At 38.9% G+C, this 25,560-nt stretch overlaps 1 protein-coding gene and 1 long non-coding RNA gene across 3 annotated transcripts in view; one reads left to right on the forward strand and one right to left on the reverse strand.

The window, feature by feature from the left end:
- LOC142334144 (uncharacterized) overlaps positions 1-25,560 on the reverse strand; it is a 77,128-nt gene that overhangs the window by 29,124 nt on the left and 22,444 nt on the right. The gene's annotated exons all lie outside the window — the stretch shown is intronic.
- On the forward strand, positions 1,271-25,037 carry LOC142333788 (uncharacterized). 2 transcript variants are annotated; one of them, XM_075381302.1, is made up of 5 exons: positions 1,276-1,409; positions 4,005-4,082; positions 11,362-11,766; positions 14,452-14,883; positions 24,873-25,037. In XM_075381302.1, exons 2-5 carry the CDS (start codon positions 4,025-4,027, stop codon positions 24,983-24,985), a joined length of 1,008 nt encoding a protein of 335 aa, XP_075237417.1. In that variant the 5' UTR covers positions 1,276-1,409; positions 4,005-4,024; the 3' UTR covers positions 24,986-25,037. The 2 variants fall into 2 exon arrangements, with proteins under 2 accessions (XP_075237418.1, XP_075237417.1); XM_075381303.1 differs by lacking the exon at positions 11,362-11,766 and having other exon boundaries at positions 1,271-1,409.

Genomic DNA, 25,560 nt, shown 5'->3' on the forward strand with positions numbered 1-25,560 from the left:
TTGCCATTTGAAGCACCGGGAACTTCTGTATGGTCGACAACCCTGCCAAGGTCCACCCAAGAAACAGTCGGCCACCGGCCACCAAGACCTGCCAGATCTTTGGCAAGGTCTCAATTATCCAGTGGCTCTTTATTTGATCAAATAATATATTTGTTCAAAAACTGACCGCTAGCTTACGTTTTTCAAGTCAGGCATTATATATACCAATAATTCTGTTTCTATGTTATTTCAGTTTACTTCATTCGTCGAGTATTCGATATATAGGACTTCTTTAGTACTATTTCTTTCCACAGAATCGCTGTGTCGTTATAGAGGACAGATATTTAACCCTGTTACCTAAAATCGTCCGTTTTCACGCCCGTATCCTACGTTATCTCTTCTTAAGAACTTGTACTTCCTTCACCGAGATCGCCGACAGGCTAGGGCAAACGGAAACGCGCTTACCCTGTTTTCGATTCTGAAGCGCTTCAAATAATTTTTTTAACGGTTACGTAATATACTAAAAATTGAAATTTAAGCGTTATACGAAGGCCCTTTCCCGTAAGGAGAAATGCGTGCGGTTGTCTTTGCATCTACAAAATACCAGCGGATCTTGACGGAGATTAATTTTTAGGAGGACCGGTTTAGTTAAGGAAATCAAACGAATCGTTTAACAGAAAGACGGTCGCTTTTCTTTTATATCAGTTTATGAAAAAAATTAGCGAATGGCATTTTGAAATTCGTATCGCTCGTCTGGCGATCTTTGATCTTCGGTTAAATTTTAAAAGCAAATAATACACGAAACGCTATTTTAATCGCAAATTAAAATATACCTCTAAAAAAACATTAATTATAGGAAAAATATACATTTTATTTAAAATATCTTTAAGTTTTTAAAACTTGAAGATGTAAGTAGAATATTAAGGCTCGCTCAATTTTTCCCGTAAAGAATGAACATTAATAACCTGTAATATTTAAATCCGGCTAAATTATTTGCATCTCCTGTTTAATGTACTTCCACTTCCCGATATACTTTAATATCTCATTTACAATGCGATACATAAATCTTTTTTTTTACCGAGAGTTGTTTTTGTTCTAATTTAGTTTAATTATTATTCTCTGTTTCCTTTAAAACAATTTCAGTAAAATATACATATACACGTAACCAAGTATTTATTATTTTGCTACGTATTATTCAGTTAAGTAAAATGAACCTATTCTATTCAAAACGGTATTTCAAATTAATTCTACGCCGAAAAGTGTATTCTTTCTTTATTCAGTCGATACACTACAAAACATACGGATCGATTAATTATAGTTGTTTACGTGATTCATCTGTTTTTGTTCGATAAGTATATAAACAAAATCGTCGAAGGCAATATTAATCAAACAAATATTTTCGACTTGGGTTTTACTTAGTTTTAAAATTTGTAAGTATATTTATATATTTATGTAGAAAGTAATATTATTAAAACTATATACAGAGCGTTTCAAAAACGGTGGATCGGGTGTACTTTTTTGGATTCTACTTGTAAAGCCAAACAAAAAATATCCCTAGCGTCCACAAGTATGCGCCAGATTCTTGTGGATTGCATGTTATGCGGCGTTGCGTCGTAAATTTAAATTACCCAGAAACATCCGTGGAATCTCGGGCGACGATTATGAAGTTTTAAACCGGATGTTTCTACTTTTGCGTAGTGCTAGTTTTATATAAAAAAATCTGATATTGTTACGTATGTCCTGTATCGATAGAATTTTTAACGCGTTGGTTTTTCATTCTGTTATCCGAGAAGGAAGCCTTTACACCCCTCTTTTTATTTTACGTTTCTTTTAAATAGCTTTATCGTGTTTTTAAGATTTCGACTGTGATAGTCGTCAGTTTTTCGCTATATCAGTTTTAAGTTTTATTTCGCTTTTAATATTTTAGTTTTTACGTTAATTATAGTTTTTTAATCTTTCTGTTATCCGAGAACGGGCCGTTGACATCCCTCTCGCACTTTGTTAAATTCTATTCATTATTAGTTAAATTTTAGATTTTAGCTGTTAATATCACAGCGTTGTACGTTTTAGTTATATTAGTCTAGTTTTAGGTTTTTTTTTATAAAACCTAATTTATTCCGGGGGATGATAACGCGAAACCGTTTTTCGCACTCCAAAAAAAGACCTAGTGGTTTTAACATCGCAATAATGAGTAGCTTTTACATTTCTGGATAAGGTCTTTTTTGTAAAAAAAAAATTTTTGGTTGAATGTGCTTTAATTACTTTTATTATTACTTCTTCTGTACCTTTATTTTCCAATCCGTTTTGTTGTATTATTTCATCGACGTATTTGGAGGTATTGACTTTCTAAAGGTTTTTGTGCGATGAAGTTTTGGGTCGGTTTTTCTAAGTTTGGCTTTTATGATAATTTTCATGTTTTTAATCTCATTTTTTTCTGATATACACTCGAATAGAATCGGTGAAAAGCCATCGCATTGACCAGCTCCTGTACTTATCAGGAACGGTTCTGAAATTTTTACCCCGTACATTCTTTTATTTATATATTAATCATTACGATCTACCGAAAATTATCTTTTAACAATTTCTATGACCGCCTAGTGTAGGATTTCATATAAAATTTGCATTCGCTTTTTTATTATTTTATCTTTTGATATTTAACGCTTAGAAATTCGATAACCGGGAAAGAATCGCTCACGATTCTCAAAGTTGTTACGTATTCGTTAAACGATCGTGAGAAAACAAAAAGGAATTAGGTTTCACATGTGCCAATTCGGAAACAAATTATTAATACTTTTATACCCGCACACCAAAATACGTAAATAAAATTATCGTAAACAAAGATTTTTCTTAGCAGGATATTCTTACCGGCTGAATATATTCTATTAGGTAGGTAACGCCGCCAAATTTTAAAAATCGGATTCAAATATTAGAGAGTACTAAGGCTGATAAATTTACAAAAAGGACTATCGTTCTTCTGTAACCGATAGCTTAAGTGTAAATAAACGAAAAACGAAAATCTTTTTTCGGCCTTTACGATTATGTTTCTATTTCGCTCGTTAAAATATATATAAAAGCGATAAAAATAATTTACACGCCGACAAAAATTTACGTTTATTTACACGCGCTATATGTTTATCTGCCCTTACGCAGTTCCTTTGCGCCGTCGCCATCTCGTTATCTTTTATCTTTAACTGAACATTTAATATCCTGATGGCTCCCGGTTCCTCTTGGACGGTCTACGGTTTATATTCTTTCGAACCTTCCGCCGATACTTCTACCGTCGTCTTTATCGACCCTTTTTCTCTAACGATTAGCTTCCTGTTTTGAATAGTTTTACCTCGTCGGGGAGTCTTACCCTTTAGGACTTTGCGGGTCGGCGTCCCCACAATCCTACTTTACGCTGCTTTTCTGCCTACTACACCCCGAGCTGCTGAACTTTATACGCTATATACCTACAGTATACAAATTATAACATATTCCCTTACACGACTGCAAAACAACATCCTACATCGTTTCTTCTTACGCTTAAGAAAAAATCTCTTTCCTCTCTGATAAAATCGCTAACGACATCGTCTAAAGATCAGTCTTGTCATGACAGATCATCAAGAAATAGACTTGTCGAAGGATATTAATATCTCAAATAAAAACAAGATGACAACGGTGTAAAGGGCTCTTCCTACTTAAAAACACTTAAAACTTACACGCTAAAGACCGTTTCAAAATATGTCAAAAACATCGAACCGTTTCTAACGAAATGTTGTCGGAAACGATCAAAATAAATTCTCATAATATTTATCGAGCACAGCTTGTTCTACAAGCACGTATAAACTAATTTCTTTTTACATTTTCCTGAAAGCCTCCTCGACGTCGAACTCCAGGATGTCTTAGGCCGCGGAGATGGATTCGGTAAAATACGGTACTTATAAGTAACTCGTTAAAATAATTTTCATACTTAAAAAAATAAATACGGACTAACAAAGACAGAACCAGCGTAATTAATATTTTGTCTTTTTTTGTTGTTTCAGGAGATAAAAAAGGAGCAACAATGATCTCCCGTAAATTAATAACATTTGTTATAACTTATTTATTATGCTGTCTCGAAGGTGAAATTATTCTATTTTATTTATTTATTTATTTTAATTATTGCAGTATTAAAAAAATTTGATGAATTATCGCATTACTTCCCCACCATACTTACTTTTTCCTGTTTAGTCTCCGGGAATTACCGTTCAGTTGTTACTTCAGAAGGTGAATGAGGATGGTATGTACGAGTGTAGTCTTGTACAGTCTCAATTCGACCGTTCCTGAGATGTGCGGTTAATTGAAACCCGACCGTCAAAGAACACCGGTATCCATGATCTCGTATTCAAATCCGTATAAAAGTAACCGCCTTTACTAGGACTTGAACGCTGGAACTCTCGACTTCAAAATCGGCTGATTTGGGAAGACGCGTTCATCGCTAGACCAACCCGGTGGGTTAAATGACTTCCCCGCCTATTAGTAATAATAATTATAATAATTAGAGGTAACAAACCAAAAAAATAATATAGATTTTCTAGAGATAGAGAATAAATTTTAAGAACTTATTATCCAAACGTATTCAAATGCAGGCTAGGGTTAACGAATTCAGTCGAGTAAAATTTTCTCTATACCTAACACTTCCTTCGATAGAGGCTAAAATAGAAAAAAAAAATTTCAGTAAAGTTTTTCTGAATATTTAGGTCGATCTTCCAATAACATTAGTAAGTTTCATTCTTCTGATCCGCATCATCAGAAACAGGAATCGTGCGACCAAGCTCTTCATACTCGTTCATAAACTCAATACATCTAGCCTTCTTCGAAGAATCTTGAGCAAGTCGCCTTTCTTGTGAGTTGAATCTTCTGACCGCTGTTGCTTCGGAATCTCGTAGTATTTGGTCTAAGTTCAGCGGGAGTCTGACAATAAATTTTCCTGTAGAATCAGGGGTGACCGTTTCGATGAAATGTTGTTCACATTCTGACGATCGATTCTGTAAGTCAGCTTCTTGAAGCTCTTCTGTCTGCCAAAATCTCCGTATCCGGATATCAAGTCTATCTTCAGCGCTTAGGTTGAAAACGATGCTCGGATCGGCTGAAGATCTGTTCAGCTCAAGTTTTCCCGATATCACTCGACCTAGGACTGTGTTCTGCAGGGTAAGATCGGTTCCCGATGGATTTAAATTGCCGTCACGTAACAAATTGAAAAATAACTCGGCTCCTGCGAGAAAATCAATATCTCTAGGGTTAAAAAACTGACGATCGGCTAAGTTTAAATTTGACTGGATCTGAATTTCAGATTTAGCAATCGGAGCAGTAGGCAACGGTCGAGTAATTTTTGAAAGAATTATGCGATCTAAAGTAGCCGTGAATGAATTGAATCTGGAACTCATAACACACCGGAGACAACACGTAGCCTTAGCTAATGACTGACCGATTCCACTTATTTATGAATAAATTCTGGTCGATTTCAAACCCGGTTTGTTCGCCATTGCACCGGTTATAAAATTCTCTTGAGTTGCAGAATCTAAAAGGACTCTACACAAATCGGGTCTACCGTGACAATCAGAAACGTGAACTACTGCTGCAGATAATAAAATTTGACGTTTATTTTGAACGTTGTTTAAATTTAAGGTTGATACTACTGAACGTTGAGTTGTAATTTGAGTATTATCCCCGTTTGCACTTGATTCAGCATTATCGGAATTTTTAGAATAGCGTAACAAGGTATTGTGTGTCTTACCGCATAATTTACAAGAACTTGACGTACACCGACTAATTTTATGACGATCTGAACTTAAAAAATTAAAACAGAGACCTAATCGTTTGATTTCTTTCTCACGATCGGGCATAGCAAGCGATTTAAATTTTTCACACAGATTAATTGGACACAATTTGTTACAAACTTACAGGTTTTAATTGAAATAGTATAACGTGATCGTGCCAGAAATGTCAGATTGCTGGGTTTATGGTGTCTCGTTTGCCATTTGTAAGGAGGTGTATTGATAATGCATTGGCAGGGTTGTTTTCAATAGCCTCTAACATTTGGCACATTTTTGCAAAAAATTTAATTAATTCATCAAAAGAACGTAAATCATTGTCACTCTGTCTAGTTTTCTGGTAACTAAGTGTAAATTTAGTGTATCACATTGATCGGCGGGCTGGCTTAATGTTTTAAGCGCTCTTAAATGTTTCACCGTATCATCAACCGATTGTCCGATATTATGTGACTATTCCTTTTCTAACTTATTCAGGCTAAACAATGCACTTACATGTTTAGCGATTAAAAATAGTTTATTTTCATATCTTTCTTTAAGTAAGCCCCGTGCTATTGCGCAATTGCTCTCAGAACTTTCTAAAGATTGAAGGATGTGTGAAGCTTCCCCCTTTAGTGTGGATTTTAGATAATGAAACTTTGAATGTTAGCGAGACATTCATTAACATGAATAATAGAATTAAATGTATCATAATATGACGACCATTCTTCGTAATGTCCACTGAAAGTAGGCAGGTTAATAGCGGGTAATTTAATGGTTAGACCTAACTTATTTTATTGAATGTTTCATTAACTACTGGTAGAACCTTCTTGTCGATAAAATTTATTTATTTCAATAAAATTTCGCGCATGTTCCAACGACTGAAAATATGCAGCTTCAAAATCTTCGCGTTCAGAGTCTGAAGCAGAAGTAGACTCGTCTAATAATTCGATTTGAGTCTGGACAGAATCGAATTCGGACCGGCATTCTTCAAATTTCGTTAAACGTAACCTTAATTGCCCTTAATTGTAACCTTAATTAGTTCATCACGGTTGGCTTGGATGTCAACATAAGTTTTAAATCCCGTCAGGCGATCTTTAATTATGCCGCGTTGATTTTTTAAATTTTTTTCAATTCTTCTGAATTCGACATTTTATCATTTAATTGCAGTACTCATCGATGCATCGATGCTTAACGCTAATAATTGTTAGGTTAAGAAACGTATAAATTGAAAATTAAACGAATGTCAAGACTGTAAACAAAGTAAGGTTAGATTGTATAAGCGAAAAATATAACAGCGGTAAATTTATTTATCTTGTTTGACAGATAGGTTTTGCAATTATATAATGCTCGCGTAGTGACACATTCTATTCACTGCACTGATAAATATTTTGCATATCGGAGGACCTTTATGATCCGGCCCGGGAACCATTTTTATGTTGGAGTTGCACAAGAAATAAAAATAGCCGCCGGTAGCACCACAAAATTATTTTATTGCGATTATTAGTCGGTCACTACCGAATGAGTACTCTGCGACAATGTTAACGTTTGACCTGCGCAATACAACGTCTAGACACCAACAACAATGACAATAACCTACACATATGCACGCACACACACACTCCGAGGACACAACAACATACGTATATGACTATCAACAATTAAATTTACCTCGACAAAGACAGCAATTCGCTGCCACGCCTAGGCCGCTGAATGCCAGCAAGTACCTGCCCATCATTTGGTTCCTGTAAATGTTAGCATCATTCTTCTATCTCTGTATTTGAACCCTAATGTTTTGAAATGCTGAACATTTTATTCCAGTCTACGTTATCGAATGGCTTTTCTAGCTTTATAAATGCCAAGTATGTCGGTTTGTTTTTCTTTAATCTTCCTTCTACTATTAATCTGAGGCCTAAAATCGCTTCCCTTGTCCCTATACTTTTCCTGAAACCAAATTGGTCTTCTCCTAACACTTCTTCCACTCTCCTCTCAATTCTTCTGTACAGAATTCTAGTTAAGATTTTTGATGCGTGGCTAGTTAAGCTAATTGTTCTCTATTCTTTTCACATTTATCTGCTCCTGCTTTCTTTGGTATCATGACTATAACAATCTTTTTGAAGTCTGACAGAACTTCCCCTTTTTCACAAATATTACACACCAGTTTGAATAATCTATCAATCGCTTCCTCATCTGCACTGCGCAGTAATTCTACAGGTATTCCGTCTATTCCAGGAGCCTTTCTGCCATTCAGATCTTTTAATGCTCTCTTAAATTCAGATCTCAGTATTGTTTCTGCCCTTTCATCCTCTTCGACTTCCTCTTCTTCCTCTTATAACTTATAACTCTTCAATATATTCCGCACACCAATCGACGTTATCTTTCGTATTATATATCGGTGTACCATCTTTGTTTAACACAATATTAGATTTTAATTTATGTACCCCAAAATTTTCCTTAACTTTCCTGTATGCCCCGTCTATTTTACCTATGTTCATTTCTCTTTCCACTTCTGAACACTTTTTTTTAGTCCACACTTCTTTCGCTAGTTTGCACTTCCTGTTTATAGAATTTCTCAATTGTCGATAGTTTTTTTTACTTTCTTCATCACTAACATTCTTATATTTTCTAAGTTCATCCATCAGCTGCAATACATCGTCTGAAATCCAAGGTTTTCTACCGGTTCTCTTTGTTCCGCCTAAGTTCGCGTCTGCTGATTTAAGAATTTCCTTTTTAACATTCTCCCATTCTTCTTCTTCATTTTCTACCTTACTTTTACTCAGACCTCTTGCGACGTCCTCCTCAAAAATCTTCTTGCCTCCTCTTCCTCAAGCTTCTCTAAATTCCACAGATTCATCTGACACCTTTTCTTCAGGTTTTTAAACCCCCAATCTACATTTCATTATCACTAAATTATGGTCGCTATCAGTGCCTGCTGCAGGGTAAGTTTTGCAGTCGACGAGTTTATTTCTAAATCTTTGCTTATGCATGATATATAATCTATCTGATACCTTGCAGTATCACCTGGCTTTTTCCATGGGTATGTTCTTCTATTATGATTTTTAAACTGGGTGTTGGCAATTACTAAATTATACTTCGTGCCAAACCATATAGTTCGGACCCCTCTTTCGTTCCTTTTGTCCAGCCCGTATTCACCCACTATATTTCCTTCCTTGCCTTTTCCGATGCTCTTGCACTCCAATCTACAACTATTATTAAATTTTCATCTCCTTTTATGTGTTTTAATTGTTTCGTCAATTTCTTCGTATACACACTACCTCATCATCATAATCATGGGCGCTTGTAGGCATATAGACGTTAACAATCGTTGTCGGTTTAGGTTTCGATTTATCCTTATTACAATGATTCTATCTTTATGCATTTTGAAATACTCTACTCTCTTCCCTATCGTCTTGTTCATTACGAAACCTACTCCTGCCTGCCCATTATTTGAAACTTAGTTAATTATTCTAAAATCACCTGACCAAAAGTAGTTTTCCTCCTTCCACCGAACGTCGCTAATTCCTACTGCATCTACATTTAATCTATCCAGACCCTCTTCAAATTTTCTAACCTACCAACCGTTTTTAGATTTCTAACATTCCACACTCCGACTCTTACATGTTATTTTTTAATTTTCTGGTGTCCCCCTTCCGTAGTATTTCTCACCTGGAGATTCGAACGGTGGACTAGTTTACCTCCGGAATATTTTACCAAGGAAGGCGCCTCCATCTGTGACACATGAAAATTCAGAGAGTTACCTTTTCTTTGAAAAATAAACGGCTTTAGTTTTCCATTGCTTTCAGGTGCGCAGTACTCAGAAAATAAAGTGATGCTGATGTGACCGTTTAAGTCGTCCTGACCTACGCACTTAACAACTACTGAAAGAGCTGCTGCCCTCTTTCAGGAATCATTCCTTAGTCTGGCTCTCAACAGATACCTCTCCGATATGGTTGCACCTTCGGTCCAGCTATTCTGTATCGCTAAGCACTCAAGCCCCCTCATCAACGGCAAGGTCTCACAATTCATAGAGGGAGAATTATTTTATAGTAATATATTTCAGTACGATATTTAAAAATCCAACAACGTTTAAAAACTAAAAATGGAGAATAAAAAAAAGATTTAGGTTCTATTTACGATCGACTTCCTTTTCATCAATGAAATTTTTACCTTAAAAATTGTGCAATATGAAAAATCTTTTATCGAAAAAAAAGAACGTTTAGTAAAAACTATAGGTCCCAGTAGAATCCCTTGGCGAAAGTAAGTTTTTTCATCAACCTTTTTTCTATTTAGAGTACAATCGGTAAATAAAATATTCGGCTACCATTTGCAACCCTTGCTGGAAGCTGCCTCGTGAATAATTTTAATAACCGGTAAGACATTAAAAATAAATAAAGTATGAGAAACTTAATTTATTTTTTTTTTTAAATATAAAATTGGTACATGCGAAACCCCGTATTAAAAGAGTTCCACGAGCCTATATTAATACAAGATACAGAAGAATTTTCAGTCTTAAAAATTAAAGTTTCAAAAAGAATTGGTATTTTAAATACTTGATTCGTTCAACCCATTGTTTTTTTTTGGGGGGGGGGACTTAAAGATGAATTTGCTGGATGATTTATTTACTTAAATAAGTCGGTCCGATATACATCTTCCGGAAATGTCTATACTTCTTTTTTACTAAAGGGTCTTGAAATTTTCACATTTGCAAAAACGTCCGTACCTAAAATTTTAACCGACCATACTATACCCTTTATCGATATCGGTGATCCCTTCTCTTTTATCATAGAGCCGGTGACCCGATTCACATCGCGTTGACGATTTACCGCCATAGCTCACGTCCTTTACACCGTATAGTACTTTACCTTTATAGCTCGATATGCAAAAATTATGCTTTTTTCGTGCTCAACACAATAATCACAACGATAATGATTGAAAAAAAGTTTCAATGAAAAATGCAAAATCGGATAAATATAAACTCGTTGTTATACTAAACCGAGCCCGCCTTGTTATGAAGAATAAAATTTCAAATTTATACGTACATCGTTTTTTAATGGACAGTAGATAAAGACAACGGAAAATAAACATAATGGACACCGGGATTTGTTTTTATTAATAATTCACAACAGCCTTAAAGCAATTTAGCCTTTTTTAATGACATCGATAATGAATAGTAAATAATTAAAACCGTCCGAGTAGGAGAAAAGAATCGAGGAAGAAGAAGGATGAAGTTATTAGACGCGGTGTATAGTGGAAAGTACGAAGGGATAAAGGAAAAGGCTCGGGACAGGGATGGACGAAGAAGGTCGCGGCTTTAGGGACTTGCCACTAGGCAGAACACATGATGATATAAAGACGTCTGGGAATTTAGTAGGGGGCGAAGAGCGTACTGTTCCACCACCGAAAGCAGAGACGTGCGACTAAATGTGACAGTAAAATTGATAAATCTCTCTTTTTATTAGAAATATTAGAGATTTTGTACCTCTTAACAAAGGTGTAAAATGACAGAAAATGTGTAAATTACAACTCCGTAGTTTATACTCCTCTAGCTGTAATTTAATACATATTTTATTTCAAAATACTCGTAGAATATATTGTTATTTCGTGTTTTCAGTCTTAACATTAAATTACAAGGAGTACACACGTTACTATGCAAATTTATACGATGAGATTCAAAAAGAAATCAGTAGACCCGACTTACACGAAGCAGAAAACAGTTGTCTGAAATGTGCAGAATCTGGCGTTCGGCATCAAAAAAAGCTAATAAAGCTTTTATGGAGTCAAAATGAAAAGAAAACTATGAGCGACAAAGATATTGAAAACTATATAATAGATTGTGAGTTAATACGACTTTCAATCGAAAACAATTTTAAAAGTTGGATCCATATGTGTAAAAATAGCTACCCGACCGGTAAAGGAAACGTTTATCCGAGATATGCACCGAGTATGTTTCATGTTGATGACACAGATTATGATGTCATTTTTAAAAAATGCGCTTCTCTTTACGTTCAGGAAAAATGTAAGTATTATTTTCTTTTTAAATTTATTCTACTGTAGGTATTGTACGGTAGCGTAAGCCCGAAAGCTATAGAAAGGAGATACGAATAAACTACATTTTTATACAAAGTAGTAGTATATTTGTTGAAAACACTATTAACTCATACGAGGTGTGCCACAAGGTTAAATATCAGGTCCAGTATTGGTTTTTTCCACTTAAATTATGGACTCCTTATATGCGGTTTAATGTTGTACGGAATCGCTTGCAGCATAATGTTGCAAACCCCCTTATTAATTTTTGGTGAAAGTTTTCGATTTCAAAATCCTAAACTAGTAAGGAAATTACTAGTATCGTATTTTTCAAAACGAAGCATCGTAATCAGAATAACAAAGATGAGGTTTCAAGTTCCAAACTTAAACAACTACAATTATTTTCACCGACAATTATAAATAATTATATAATCGGTAATAAACCTGAAATTTTTGAAAGATGAATAGATTCGTCCGGGGTTAACGTAAGTAGTTCATAAAATTCTCAAATCAAATTATTGTAATTCACAGTCACAAGCTGTTACTTTAACTTATCTGACTGTATCTTTGTCGATGAATTTGAAGATTATAATTTAACTCGCTTCACGATTAAAAATTAAAAAAAACAACCGTACTTTAATTGTATGTTTCGTTTAGGTTCAGATCAAAAAACTGAAATTTGTCTTCAAAGAACGAAGAAAAATTTCTTGTTTTTAAATACTTTTAACTAACCAGACTTTATGTTCACGTTAAACGCAAATAAAATTAATTTTTTGCTCGGTTGTTTGCAAGAAGATCAACTTTTCGTTACTTTAATTAATTTTTTTTTTTTAATTTGATTTAATATTGCTAACGATCTACACTGCAGATAAAGAAAAGCAACGTTCCAACGTGTAGCCTCTTAACAAACCGTCTTTGAAAAATTAAAATACATTTAATTTACTTCTAAAAAGTAATACTCACTGTGGTTTGTACTGTATTAATATATAATAAATGTTCCAAGATTCCATCGTTAACATCCGTTCACGTTCCGACTCGTTTCCGTACATTTTCTATCGCCGATCTGATGATATATCTTCGCGTTCGTTGATGAGGGCAACAGCAGTGAAAATGCGAGCGATCAGTTCATCCCGCGTCTCTGCATTTGCTTGAATACTTTACGTTTCATCCGCACCCATAAACAGTCCAAATGTAAGGAATTAAGGTTCGGTGATCTAGGTGGCCGATTTTCCGGGCCGAGACGTGCAATTCATTTACCAGTAGATTTATAATCTACGAATCGTCTTACTTTATTCGTGAAACGTATTGGTGCTCCATCATACTGAAAGTACATTTCAATTCGTTTCGCCGATGATGAATTTTAAGGCGCTGAAGCAAATTTGTTGTAGAAAAGTTCCAATGACACGTTGTTCTAGTGTGAAAGGCCTTATTATTGATTGTTGATCTGCGCACCAGACGATCACTGAAAAAGCCGTTATAGCAAATTTTATTCAACCTCAACAAACATTTTCCGATCTAATTTTTCAAAGTCAAGATTTACGGCACTAACAACAGCTGTTATTAATTTTTCAAATTTATAACGTTTTTCTGACTTTTTTTGCTTTTCATAGACTTTATTACACGAATTTTCTCAGAATTAAATCCTCTACAGATTTAGATAATACGATTTACGCATTTATTAACGGTTTAAATTATTGAACTTCAAAATCTAAAACAACAGTTTTTCGTCACCGAAGTTTTCTGTTTTACATTGGATATCGTGAAAACTACAAAAAATACAGTTGTGGAACATATTTTATTCTATTTTTCAGGTCAAAAACAAGAAACTCTTAAGTTTACCGGTTATACAACGCTGTAAAAATTTTAGTACGACTTCGTTTCACGGAGGGACCTGAAATCAGAACGAAAGTTTTCGCCAGACGTAACTTTCGGGAATATGATCGGGTGGAATTTTTTCCTTTAGTCAGGCTCAACTTCCAAAATATTTCCCTTTTCTCTGAATCACTCTGTATATAAACGTAAAGACACATTTTACGTAAGAAATCCCCGCTCACCCGCACCATGTACCAAAAGTAATCGTACATTTCTTCTAAAAGTCAATAAAAATCTTAAAATTGCCAACTAAAAGGGAAATTAATAATATTTTTCACATTGTTGTCACCCGGTTGGGTCATTTTTTAATGAGTACTTTCGCCATTTACCGACCGTTCAAAAAAGTTATTATTCAGTCAGGAATTTTTATTTTTATAAATGATAAAACGAAACGTGTGTGTGTGTGTGTGTGTGTGTGTAAGTGTAAGTGTAAGTGTAAGTGTACATATATATATATATAGTTAGACTGTTGCACTTTGAAAGTTTTACGTTACCATGTACGGTAAAGACTGTATAATAATTTTATCGGAAGGTATATCGAACATAATAAATATTAATAATAGACTATACACCTATTTTATAAAATATTTAAATATAATAAATTAAAAATTGCGTTTTAAAAAATATTTTTCGTTAAGGACAGACAACTTATATATATAAATAAACCTTTATATCGAAAATAGGTCGACAACATCGACTTAAAGTACTAGTGTGGGTAATTATAAATCTTATTTTTAATTAATATAGAATACACATTAAGAAATACGTTAAAATTAATAAATAAATCTATTTTCTACTTTTACAGTCGATAGTGAAAGGATGAAAAGAATACATCAACATTATATACGAGATGTTTACAGTTATGAAAAGTTTATAAGATCTGCGTTTATTCAATACCCACATACAGATTGCCTGGCTTGCACGACTACTTATTTAGATTCGGAATTAACTAAGACAGAACGTCTACTCGACTATATAGTACAAAATCCAGACAGTTGTGAAAAATTAAACGGCGATATGTTTAATACGGCTAAAGAGATATTTATTAATTATGACATGTATTTGCGCAAGGCAGTACTTTGGATCAGCACGTGTGTTTTACATCAACCGATAGACTCACGTTATTTCCAACGTGCCTATCGGCAGTCACCAACTTCAAACTTTCAAAACGTTGTGTTAGTTAAAAATGGAAACAGTAAAGCATTGGATGAATGTATGCATCGGTTTGTTAAATCCAGTAAGTATTTTTATTCGTACGTTTGCTAGTAGACGGATATACTCGGATTAGTCCAAGTATCGCTTTACGTGCCGTTACGAAAATATTTAAAAGAACAAATCGTACCCAAAATAATCGATCGATAACGTGCGAGTACTTGCTTCTTTTATTTTATATAAAGTCTCATAACGAGATTAATTCGAAAGTACAGTATCGGCTGAAAGGAACTTCAGCCTCGACATAGCCGTCATCACTGCTGAGTAATTTTATTTCCTAAACGGGTTCATAAGCAGAGCTATCCTCCCACCACACCGTGTAAAATGGAAGGACGCAGCGACTACTATGTAGTTCTCGATTGCTCGGCACGGATCCAGTAAATTCACGTCAAATACCAGTGAATTTCCGGCTAAATCGGTGTAACAAATTTAAGAAAATGTCTTTAAAGAATAATTTGACTAGACGAAGGTTACGGCATAAAACAATCAAACCCAAACTCCCCGATAAATGTTTCCGGTGCGGCTTATACAGAACCTCCAGAATAGGTCGGTGTTGCTTTAACTGATCTTTAGCGCATTTAAACGGCACCCGTAACTATCCCTCTATACTTACGAGTATAAACTTGATTGTTAATGATTTTAACGATATTCACTTGTTTTTACTTAAATAGAAATAAAAAAACAACGTAAAAAGATATCTTTAGAGGTATAAAGAAAAGTTATAAACCGAATTTATACGTTTGTAGTTTTTGTGTTTGTTATGATGCTTTCCGCTAAGTACGAGTAATCGTAAGTTAATATTGCGATGGACAGTACAAAGGCGACGCAGATGTGAATCCAAAGTAAAGTAGAGTACTATTCGATATTTTTTAGAATAGCTTTGCTCAGGCGAACGAGTATCGAGCGAAATATGACCAAATCTAATGGAGGTGTTCGTTTACTGGCGGTCAACGTACAGAACACGGTCGTTAACAACGATTGAATTTAACAATTATTACATAATAAACGACGTGTAAAAGAATGCGTTAAGAGTTGTAAAGAGTTTTAAATAAACCAATGGAGGTTTTCCATACTAGGTACTCTTGTGCGGTAAAGTTCTACAAAATTGTAGCCGCACATGCAGGACTGTATATCCTAGGCTTTCGTATGTTTTAACACCAAATCCATGTACATACAATGTTCGCCGATTAAAAATAAAGTAGTAACCGATTACTTTAAACAAGCAATAAGGCTACATTAATGTCGCGTACTTTTAGGTAATGGGAAAATTCAGTCTTTGAAATTAAGATATACTTTCATCAAATCGTACTTTTTCGCTTCGTTTTATACCGGTGAATTAATTCGCAACAAAATCTTACAAATAAGCCTGTGGCTGGGAATATGAAGATAGAAATTTTTATCGTGACCGGGTTTCTAATCCGGGAAATCCGGAGGAAAGACTCAGACGCTACTACTCCGCCGTGGGTATCGGCCAACATCAAAGTTAAAGTTTACATGTAATATTTTTCAGTATTTATTTTATTACATTCGCCTATTTACGATAATATCGGAAAATTGTATTTGCCAAACACCGATAACCGTTGTGAGAGTGAAAATAAAGAAGGCAGATCTTCTACCGGTGGCCGCGGGTGATGAAGCGGAAAAATAGAAAATACGATAACTATATGGACTTTCGTTTTTCTGTCGACGTAGGCGACGGACGAAGAGTGGCCGCAGTGTTTTTTGTACGAAAGATTTTGCACGGAGCGCATGCTACCGAGTAAGTTGAAATTCACTTTAGAAGCCGCTCATCCCAACGGAAGCTGCACGGAGGAATTTACTGCAGAATCAGAGAATCCGGTCGAGTTGCCTTGTGACGATACTCGAAAACGAATAACAGTACGGAACGAACTGAATTTTGGCTGTCGGTAAAAGATGAACTTCTACTCCTAAACGGTAACGCTCACATCATTTTAATTCCGTTTGCGACTTCTTATTTGCGCGAAGCTAGGGTTCCGACAGTCACTGTGGCAAAAGCTAAGTTTTGTGCGGAAATCTATACGAAGAAAATTTGTTTAACTGGCATTTCTCCCGCCACCACCCCATTCGGTCGCCCAAGAGCATAGACCAAATGTCCGTGCCAAGAAACGGCTATTGTGCCTCTAGAACGGTTTTGCGACCTCGTTTCCTAATCCGCTCATGCTGATAGGTAGCTCAATAGGAGCTTATAAGTAGGGTGCTGTACACCACCCGCTTATGTGTCCCAACCGCTCACTAGTCAAAATTAAAACTAAATCGGGAAGACGCACCCCTTGTTACAATTAAAACTATCGAATTAGTTATATAAATAAAAGACAGCAATTTAAGCTGCCACGCCTCGGTCGCTGCATGCCAGCTAGTACCTGTCCACCATTAATAGCGCTTGTAGCTTATCTGGCTGGCGGCCAGCCATTATCTCAAGAAAGGCTTCCCACAGCAGCACCGTAGGAATCCGTATTACGTTACACTAACCCTTAAAACAACCGATGACGGTTGAACATCGCAACCTCATCGAGGAACTCCCACACGGTCCGAAAATGCGGCTCTCGCCACACTGACTCGCCATTTGTAAGCGGCCAAGTTTCCCCCTGACCTCTAAGTTACAGGGTGGCTCGATCTCTGCCTCCCCCCAAGAGCGGGGCAGTCGAACATCATATGCACGTTCGACTGGACCTCCCCGCAGACACACAACAAATCAGCCGCTAGGCGAAACCGAAACAGATATTTTTTTAAATTTATATGGTTGGTGAGCACCTGGGCACCCGCTGCCTTTAAGAATGAATTCAAGGCATATCATCCCCCCAAATCCTGTATAAACCTATACAAGGATCTTCCCTTAGTCGTGGTGTGCCATTAAAGCTGCCATGTCTCCATCGCGAGGCTCCATAGCCTCTTCCGCAGACGGAAGATGGGCAACTGAACGAAATTTAGTTCCGGTGCATTGTGATCACCATTCTGCTCCGGTTCTAGCCCGGCTCGAAACCGCATCCCAAATGCCTCGGCCTCCCGACCTCTTCGCAACATCCACATGACTTCTCGAATTTTCACCACTAAATTGATTGGGAGAGCCTTTCCCAATACGGTAGTAGCCTCGTAGGAGGTTGTTTTAAATACACCAGTGCATACCATTAAGGTTCTGCGCTGGGCACTACTTAAATTGTGAAGCAGTGCTCTATTTCTTTCCAACCTATGCGCCCAAACTGGCGCCGCGTATACGATCATACTTTCGAAGACGCATCGGTACACCAAGTACATTTGGCGGCCCGACAGCCCGTAATCCTTCCAAACAATCCTTCTAAGCTTGTGCATCACAGAGACGGCATCCGCCGCAACTTGCCGAATGTGGTTACTAAAAAGCAACTAGTCATCAAACAAAACACCTAGGTACTTATGAACCCTTACTCGGCTGATTACACAGCCTTTATACTTAATGTGGGGGTTTCGACTGCTTGATAATTTGTCTGCACACTTCAGAAGCATTAACATCGTCTTGGGCACAGAAATCTTTAAATTTTGCATGTCCATCCAGCCCTCGGCGGTTGACAAAGCCGCCTGCAATCTGCTTTCTAGCTGTAGTCGTGAATTTCCACGAACTAAAAGGAGACAGTCAACGGCGAAAGCCTGGGCCGTGACCCCTTCTGGGAATGTCAACCCCAGAAATTCATCAAACACCAGGTTCCACAACCGGGAACCGAGAACGGAACCTGCGGGCTTCCCCTGGTGACGGATTTTTCCACAACTAGGTGCGCATCCTTAAACAGAGCCTACGGTTAAACAAGTATTCTCGTACCACGGCCTGTATGGCTTCGGGAACATCGCGGCGTTCCAAAGCATAAAGGACAGAACTCCAACACAAGGAAGGAAATGCTGCCTCTATATCAATAAAAATAGCTAAAACATATTTGCAGTCGGCGCTTTCCTCCTCGGTAAGAGCATTTAAGATGCAATCCTCGGTGCCAACCCCTTTCATGAAGCCGTATTGGCCTCGATTTAGAATACAGCTCATATCGATGCTTTCTTCGAGCCGTTCCACAACCAGCCTTTAAAGCAACTTGCTGAGAACCGGCAAGAGGCTGATGGGTCGATAACTGGCGACCTCACCAGGATCCTTTCCAGGTTTCAGGAGTACCCTCACCAAAGCAACCTTCCAGCAAGCCGGAAAACAGCCCCAGCTTAGGCATCCCCTTGAACAGTCTGCCGAGTGGCTCTCTTATGACAGGCAATAAATGATGGAAAATTTCCGGGTCAAGTTGGTCAATCCCCGGTGCCTTCTTTAATGCCATTCGAGAATCCACTCGGTCTATATCTTCGGGTTCCACGGTCTGAACGCCAGGGAATGGTGTTTCACCCGCCCTAACGCCGATTTCCTATTCACCCTCCGGAGCATCTGGAAACAGAGTATCCAGGAACGCCCGGTAGGTCGCCACAGATGTTAAAGTGTGGTCACGACCACCAAATCCGCACCGAACACTGGACAACACGTGCAATGGCTTCGATCGGTAGCAGGTCTTCGCGAGCTGCCAAGGATCGCGCTGCAACTCGCGCATGGAGTCTTTCCAAAACTTGAGTTTGGCTTCATTGATGGCGTGAACATATGTGTTACGGGCACGCCGATAGATCCGAAGACGCTCAACACGTGGTTAACGATAATCCCCGTTGAGGGGCAGCGCTGGTACCTTATCCGCGCGGAACTAACTCTTGGGCGCAGCACGCTAAGGTCAGAGGACCACCATTTCTTGCCGGGCCCGACCCCCCGGAAAATGGGGTCATGACGGCTCCAGGCACGCTCTGATCAGCGGACTGGCTGCTAATGACGGTCCGTTCATTGGCCTAGGCCGCCGTAGGACCTCGTCACAGGCAATTTTGATGGCCCGGCCGATTAGCTCCGCCATCAATTCCACCTCCTCGCTACACTCCATGCCCCACTGCAATCCTTGCAGGGCAGCATCGCATACACGCCTCAGCTTGTGTTGATCCAGGCCCCTTAGGTTATAGCGACCTGGATTTGGTGCCCTTAGACCGCCTCCGTAAGCAATATCATAGGTTATAAGCATATGTTCTCTCACACTGGCCTCGGGCCAGACAGTCCAACTACCTATCCTTCGAAGCAAGTCACCCGTCACCAAAATGACGTCTATGTAACTTTCCCCCAGTTTGCTGGAGAAAGTTGGCGGCTGCTCCGCATCATTAATAAGGAAGAGGTTCCTGGCTTCTGCGAACTGCTTGAGACCAGCGCCTCTGGGGTCTGTGTGGTGAACTCCAGGCGGTAGACTTGGCTTTAGCATCCAGGGCAACCAACACTCTGGTGCCCGGGAGACTGTCCAGAATCCCGCCCAACTTCGCCAGCAAGTCATCGATACTCCATCCAAGCTGGAAGAAGATAATGAGAGCGGGCCTATCCATTTAATTCCACGCTTTGAGAAAACGTTCGGCAATCGATAATTATTATAATCTGTTGAATTCAATCGCATACATTTTGTTTGTGATTTAAAATGTATTTTATTTATTTTAACCTTTTTTTTCTCCCTACTCCCCTAGTCTGGACATACAATCAAGTAAAGCTTAGCCCAGGAGAGTGTCCTTCAACTCTAAGGGGGCCTCCCCACCTACCGGAAGTACGTCCGGCATGGCCGCACCGTTGGATATTTTTTATTCGCCTGCCTATAATTTCCGAGAAGGGATGAACCGAGCCCGACTACGTCCTTCCCGGGCCCCTCCCCGGAGAACCGGTCTCGGTCTGTACACTTAAGTGCCTCACTTCTCTAACCACCGGACAGGGAGACCCGGGTTTGACCAGTTTTCCCCCGGACCCCGTCCCAGAGGCCAGGTCCAGGTCTTTTATTTTACCATTCCCCAGTCTAAGGACCCCCGAAGTTCCCTTTCGATCATCGGAATCGGCACACCTCGGCATGACGGCCCTCACGACCGGAGCTATCCGTCCTTCCCTATCACTGAAACCCTAGTCGACCCTCCGCGTCTTTAGAACGTATCACCGTCGTAGCGAATAAATCGAACGCCCTCCAGTTTTCGTTTCAGGCCAAAACAAATGATATCAGACTGTCCGGATGAAGCTTGTCAATACGTGCCTGCCGACGCAGAAGATATCATCGCATTCAAAGATTGTATGTTCTGCCGTGTCCACCTTGCTACAATGCATGCAGCAGGGGGAATTTCGCCTTCCAAACCTGTGCAAGTAGTACTCGAAAGCACCATGCCTTGAGAGTATTTGGGTCGTGAAAAAATTCATTTCACATTGTCCCCTAGTGATCCACATATCTATGTCAGTTATTAAACGTCTAGTAAGGGTGCCCGTTTTATTTTCCAGGCCTCTCTCTTAGCTGCCATTGCTTTACGCCTTTCCGTTCCTTCATGTCGCGTCATCTGTTCCTTCACTGGTAGGTCGATCGGTGGGACCGATGCCAGTATTCTGGCTACGCCATATGATACAGTTCTGTATCCGCATATTACAGACAGTAATTTACGTCGGTGTATACTGTGAAGCCGAAGCAGCTTTCGTCTAAAATCTATAGCAGCACCCCGCACCGGTTCAACGTACAACACAGCGGATGTGACTGTTGACATTATGAACATTCTTTTGAGGCCAAGGGGCAGATTGCGTCGAAAGCAACATGTTCAAAGACTTTAACATCTTCTCCGATCTAGCGCAGCTGTAAAGAATATGCTATGAAACTTATAGGATCTGTCAATATTAACTCCCAGATATTTTATACTATCTTTGAATTGGAAGGAGTAATCACCCGGCTTCAAGTCTATCCTGCCAATACGCCATCACCCGTCAAAGTAATAAATACACATTTCTGCAGGGCTAAGTCCAATCCATGATTAATGATCCTCTCCCTGATGTTAGTTAAACCGTGTTGTCTCGTTCCTCTATGGCTGCCTCCGTGTTACCACTCACCAGGACGACGTGGTCGGCATATGCTACCATATGAATATCTACTGACGTCGGAAGATTAAGGACCCGTCATACACCAATAGCCACAATAGGGAGCCCAGAAGTGAACCCTGAGGCACCCCTCCATAGACCTGGAACTTCAACTTGCTTCCCAATGTGTCGGCCTCGATCTATCTATCCGTCAGATACTCAGCCACCTGCCTTCGAAGATAGGGACTGATTCCCTTTCTCGCTATCGCTGACAAAATAGAATCCCACGTAAGGGACACAAAAGCATTGCGCACGTCCAACATTATAACAGTGGGGATTTTCCAGGTCCTACAGGTTCGCCGTAGGACCTGGGAGAACAGCGGCCCAGCTAACCACTCTCTCAATGGCTTGTAATGTAAAGCGCCTCCGCCAAAAATCATACCTACTGGTATGGATGCCAGCGCCCGCATCCAACTATGCGGGACGCTAGCAACCTCTCCACCGCTGCCTGCGCTAACCCCAGCCGTCTTCGGCAGGAAGACTAACCTGGAATCCTTCCAACAACTGGGGAAGCTTTTACTTTCAAGTCCAAAGTTGGCAATATCGGTCAGCTCCCATGGCACTTTCCTGGCCAGACCCTTCGAGACCGCAGCTGGTATCCCGTGCGGCCCGGGCTCTTTTTATCTTTTAACCTTAAAATCGCCGTGGCTACCTCATCCTGCGAGAATCTCTTCCTGTCACAGTCTATTAATTCTGTACAGCCACTCTTCTCCCTGGGAAAGAGTTTAGATATCTGACATCTCTCTGACTCTTCCGTGAGGCCAGGCAATTGCCTGCCAAAACGCTTCATAGCGTTCCGAAAGGCCCGTCCCCACGGAACCGTGTCTAGCTCCCCACATAATTCGCGCCATTTCGTTTTTTTAACTGCTTAATTTCGTAATTTAATATGCGTCTCGCGTCAACATATCTCCTAGCGGCGTCTTCATACTCTTCACCACCAGCTACTCTCAGCCGCTGTTTTTTAAGTATCAGACGCTGTAGGTATTGCCTGAGCCGTGAGATATTTTTCGTCAACCAGTATACCGGATGGTGTCTACCCGCAGCCTTTGGTATCTGAGCAATCTCGTGTATTATTAGCTCCTGTTGAACTTCAGGCGACAACCTTCTTTCGTCAGTTAACTGCCTCGCGACATTATCAACGATGTTGCTACTTGCCTCTGAGTTAGTCGCGGTGGTCTCTATTCTCCAGCTTTTCGATCAGGGGGGTCTTCAATCTCTAGCCACGTAGCGAAATCGTCACTAGCTGTCTCATCTGGCAGGACTCTCCAGCTGCACCTGGAGTGATCCCAGCCATCGTCCAAAATACTAAGATCTAATAGTTTGATGTCCTCTCGTTTCAAATATTGGCGTCTGATCACTCATACAGTAGGAACCCGCTGACGTCATCAATTCTGATAATCCCCTCTTCTATTAGTATAGTGACTGCCAGCGATAACGGCCTTACTATTTAAGTCTCCCATTAGAGTAACTTTCTTCGGTGATCTTGTTATAAATCCATGGAGACCCCACATGCAATTCTCAAACTCATGAAAGCCGCAATTCGGGCTAACGTAGCCTCCTCATATTAATAGCACGTCTGACAACTCGACAGCAATAATTCCCTGGGCTCTATAGAACAGCTGGTAGCCCCATCTACCGCTGACACTGCGTATAGCTACATCTCCGGCCGTATCTGAGCACCACTGGCTCTTCGCATCTGTAAGTCGATTGGGCTTCGTAGTGATCAAAACGTCTGCGCCTAAACTGCTAGCAAGTTCTCTCACGAGATCGTGGGAGAGGTTGCTTCTATTCGCATTCGATAAGACGATGTTAATCATGCTTTCAAGATTCGCACACCAAGCCTCCGGTACGATGGTCAGTTGAATTACAATCAAGACTTTTTTCGGCTCCCTTTACTCCCGTATTTTGTGGCCTTTGCCCCCTCAATTATAACAAAGGTCCACTCGATCGGGCTCTTTACATTCTGCGCTCCGGTGTCCAGACCCCCAACACCGGAAGAAAAGGTCACTCTCCCCTCTAATATACGCCCTACAGTGGACCCATCCAATCTTTATTCGTTTACTGATTAACTTATTCGCCGTTCGGAAAGTTGTGACTACAGTTGCAGTGCGTGTATCACCATATAAGCGTGTCTGAATGACGTCATACGGAAATTCTCTGTCTTGCTAGTTATCTTCTCTAACGCTTCTCTGACGTCTCGCTCGTTGGAGTTCATCTCTATATTTTTAATATGCACCACCGCCCGTCTATCTCCCCGGGTGCGTAGGTCCACCTGCAGGTCAGCCGCCCATCGCGGAGCGCAATGGTGAGACGCTTGGCCTTCGGTAAGGAAAATGTATTGTTCAAAAAAAATCTATAAGACTTTTTTTTTTAGGGGATAGTGTTAAGAGAAGGAGAAGAACCCGGATCGTGTAGATCCGGGGGAATTTTCGATCTGAACCGATAGGAAAGGAAATAAAAGTATGGGAATAGCCCCTACTAAATACTACAGAAAACTTGGATGTAAGGCACTTGGCTACTTACCAGCTAGTTGTTTACAACTTCGTCGTATGACGTAACAGTCCTGTTACTCCTTGTCTGTTGGACTTAATTCGCTTCTAAACTCTAGTCTTATACACAGAAGTATATGAGAAAACGCATTAAAAAAAGAAAAATCAAAATTACGGCATAATCCATCATCCAAATCTCACGAAATAGTACACTCTTGTCCACAAACCTTAGCGCTAATAACCGATCGACTTTTCCGATTAAAAAGCCTCAATAAACCAGTCCAAAATCGCAGAGCAAGAAAACGACACAACCTTCCATTTAGAGCGTTCTCACTCGACTTTTTTTTTTACCTAACTCTTGCAAAAATCATCGGTTTTTTCGCAACGTTAACTTGCCTCGTGAAAGCCGTATTCACAGAGGGCGCCGAGAATCGAAAAAGTTTTGGAACCGCTGGTATAAACCGTTTACTTACACCGATCTTTATTTTATCATCGTTAATGTGTATCGTCAGCGTTTATTGATATCGTTAATAAATTCATCGATTTTTTTTTCTCTTTCAGGTGCATTATTAACCAATAGTAATTATCACCTAAGGTACTTTTACTACGACAATAATAACCTACCTGAAACAAGACCGGATATTTTACTTGAGCTTGTTAAACGCAGATATTAATTACACAGCAAAAAATGTATAATTTAAAAAATATATATATTGTTTTCTCTCACTTTGTCTTTTTTCTGAACGAGTGCCCCAATGACTTTCTTAACCCGGTTGCCGGATGCTATCTTCAGTTTATCAAATTCATCTATCTGCTTTATTCCCTGTAATATATTTATCTGGAATTCCGACTTAGATTTACCCTTTCATATCGATTACGAACTACAGGACAGGCGTACTTTATTCTAAACAAAACTAATCGATTACAAAATGTTTAATGTTACTTTTATTTGGATTTTAATATTAGACGGTCGATGCACAAATAACGATAAAAACAAACAAAAAAAATTAACGTACATAAAAGTATAATAAATAAGTCTTTAATTTCAGTACGATCCCGACGAAAAGTTTCAATAAAAAACATTAATTTTAAAAAAACATAATGAACAACTTTTTCATTGTAACTTGAAAAAATGTTACGTAATAAAAATATAAATAACAAAACTAATATTAACGAAAAATAAAATTTTGACGCATTACTAGCTTAGAGGAAATAACATATTTAGGTTTTTAAAAAAAGGCGATAATAA

This window comes from Lycorma delicatula, chromosome 13 (genome assembly GCF_047948215.1).
Source record: "Lycorma delicatula isolate Av1 chromosome 13, ASM4794821v1, whole genome shotgun sequence".
In the NCBI taxonomy this organism is placed as follows: Eukaryota; Metazoa; Arthropoda; class Insecta; order Hemiptera; family Fulgoridae; genus Lycorma; species Lycorma delicatula.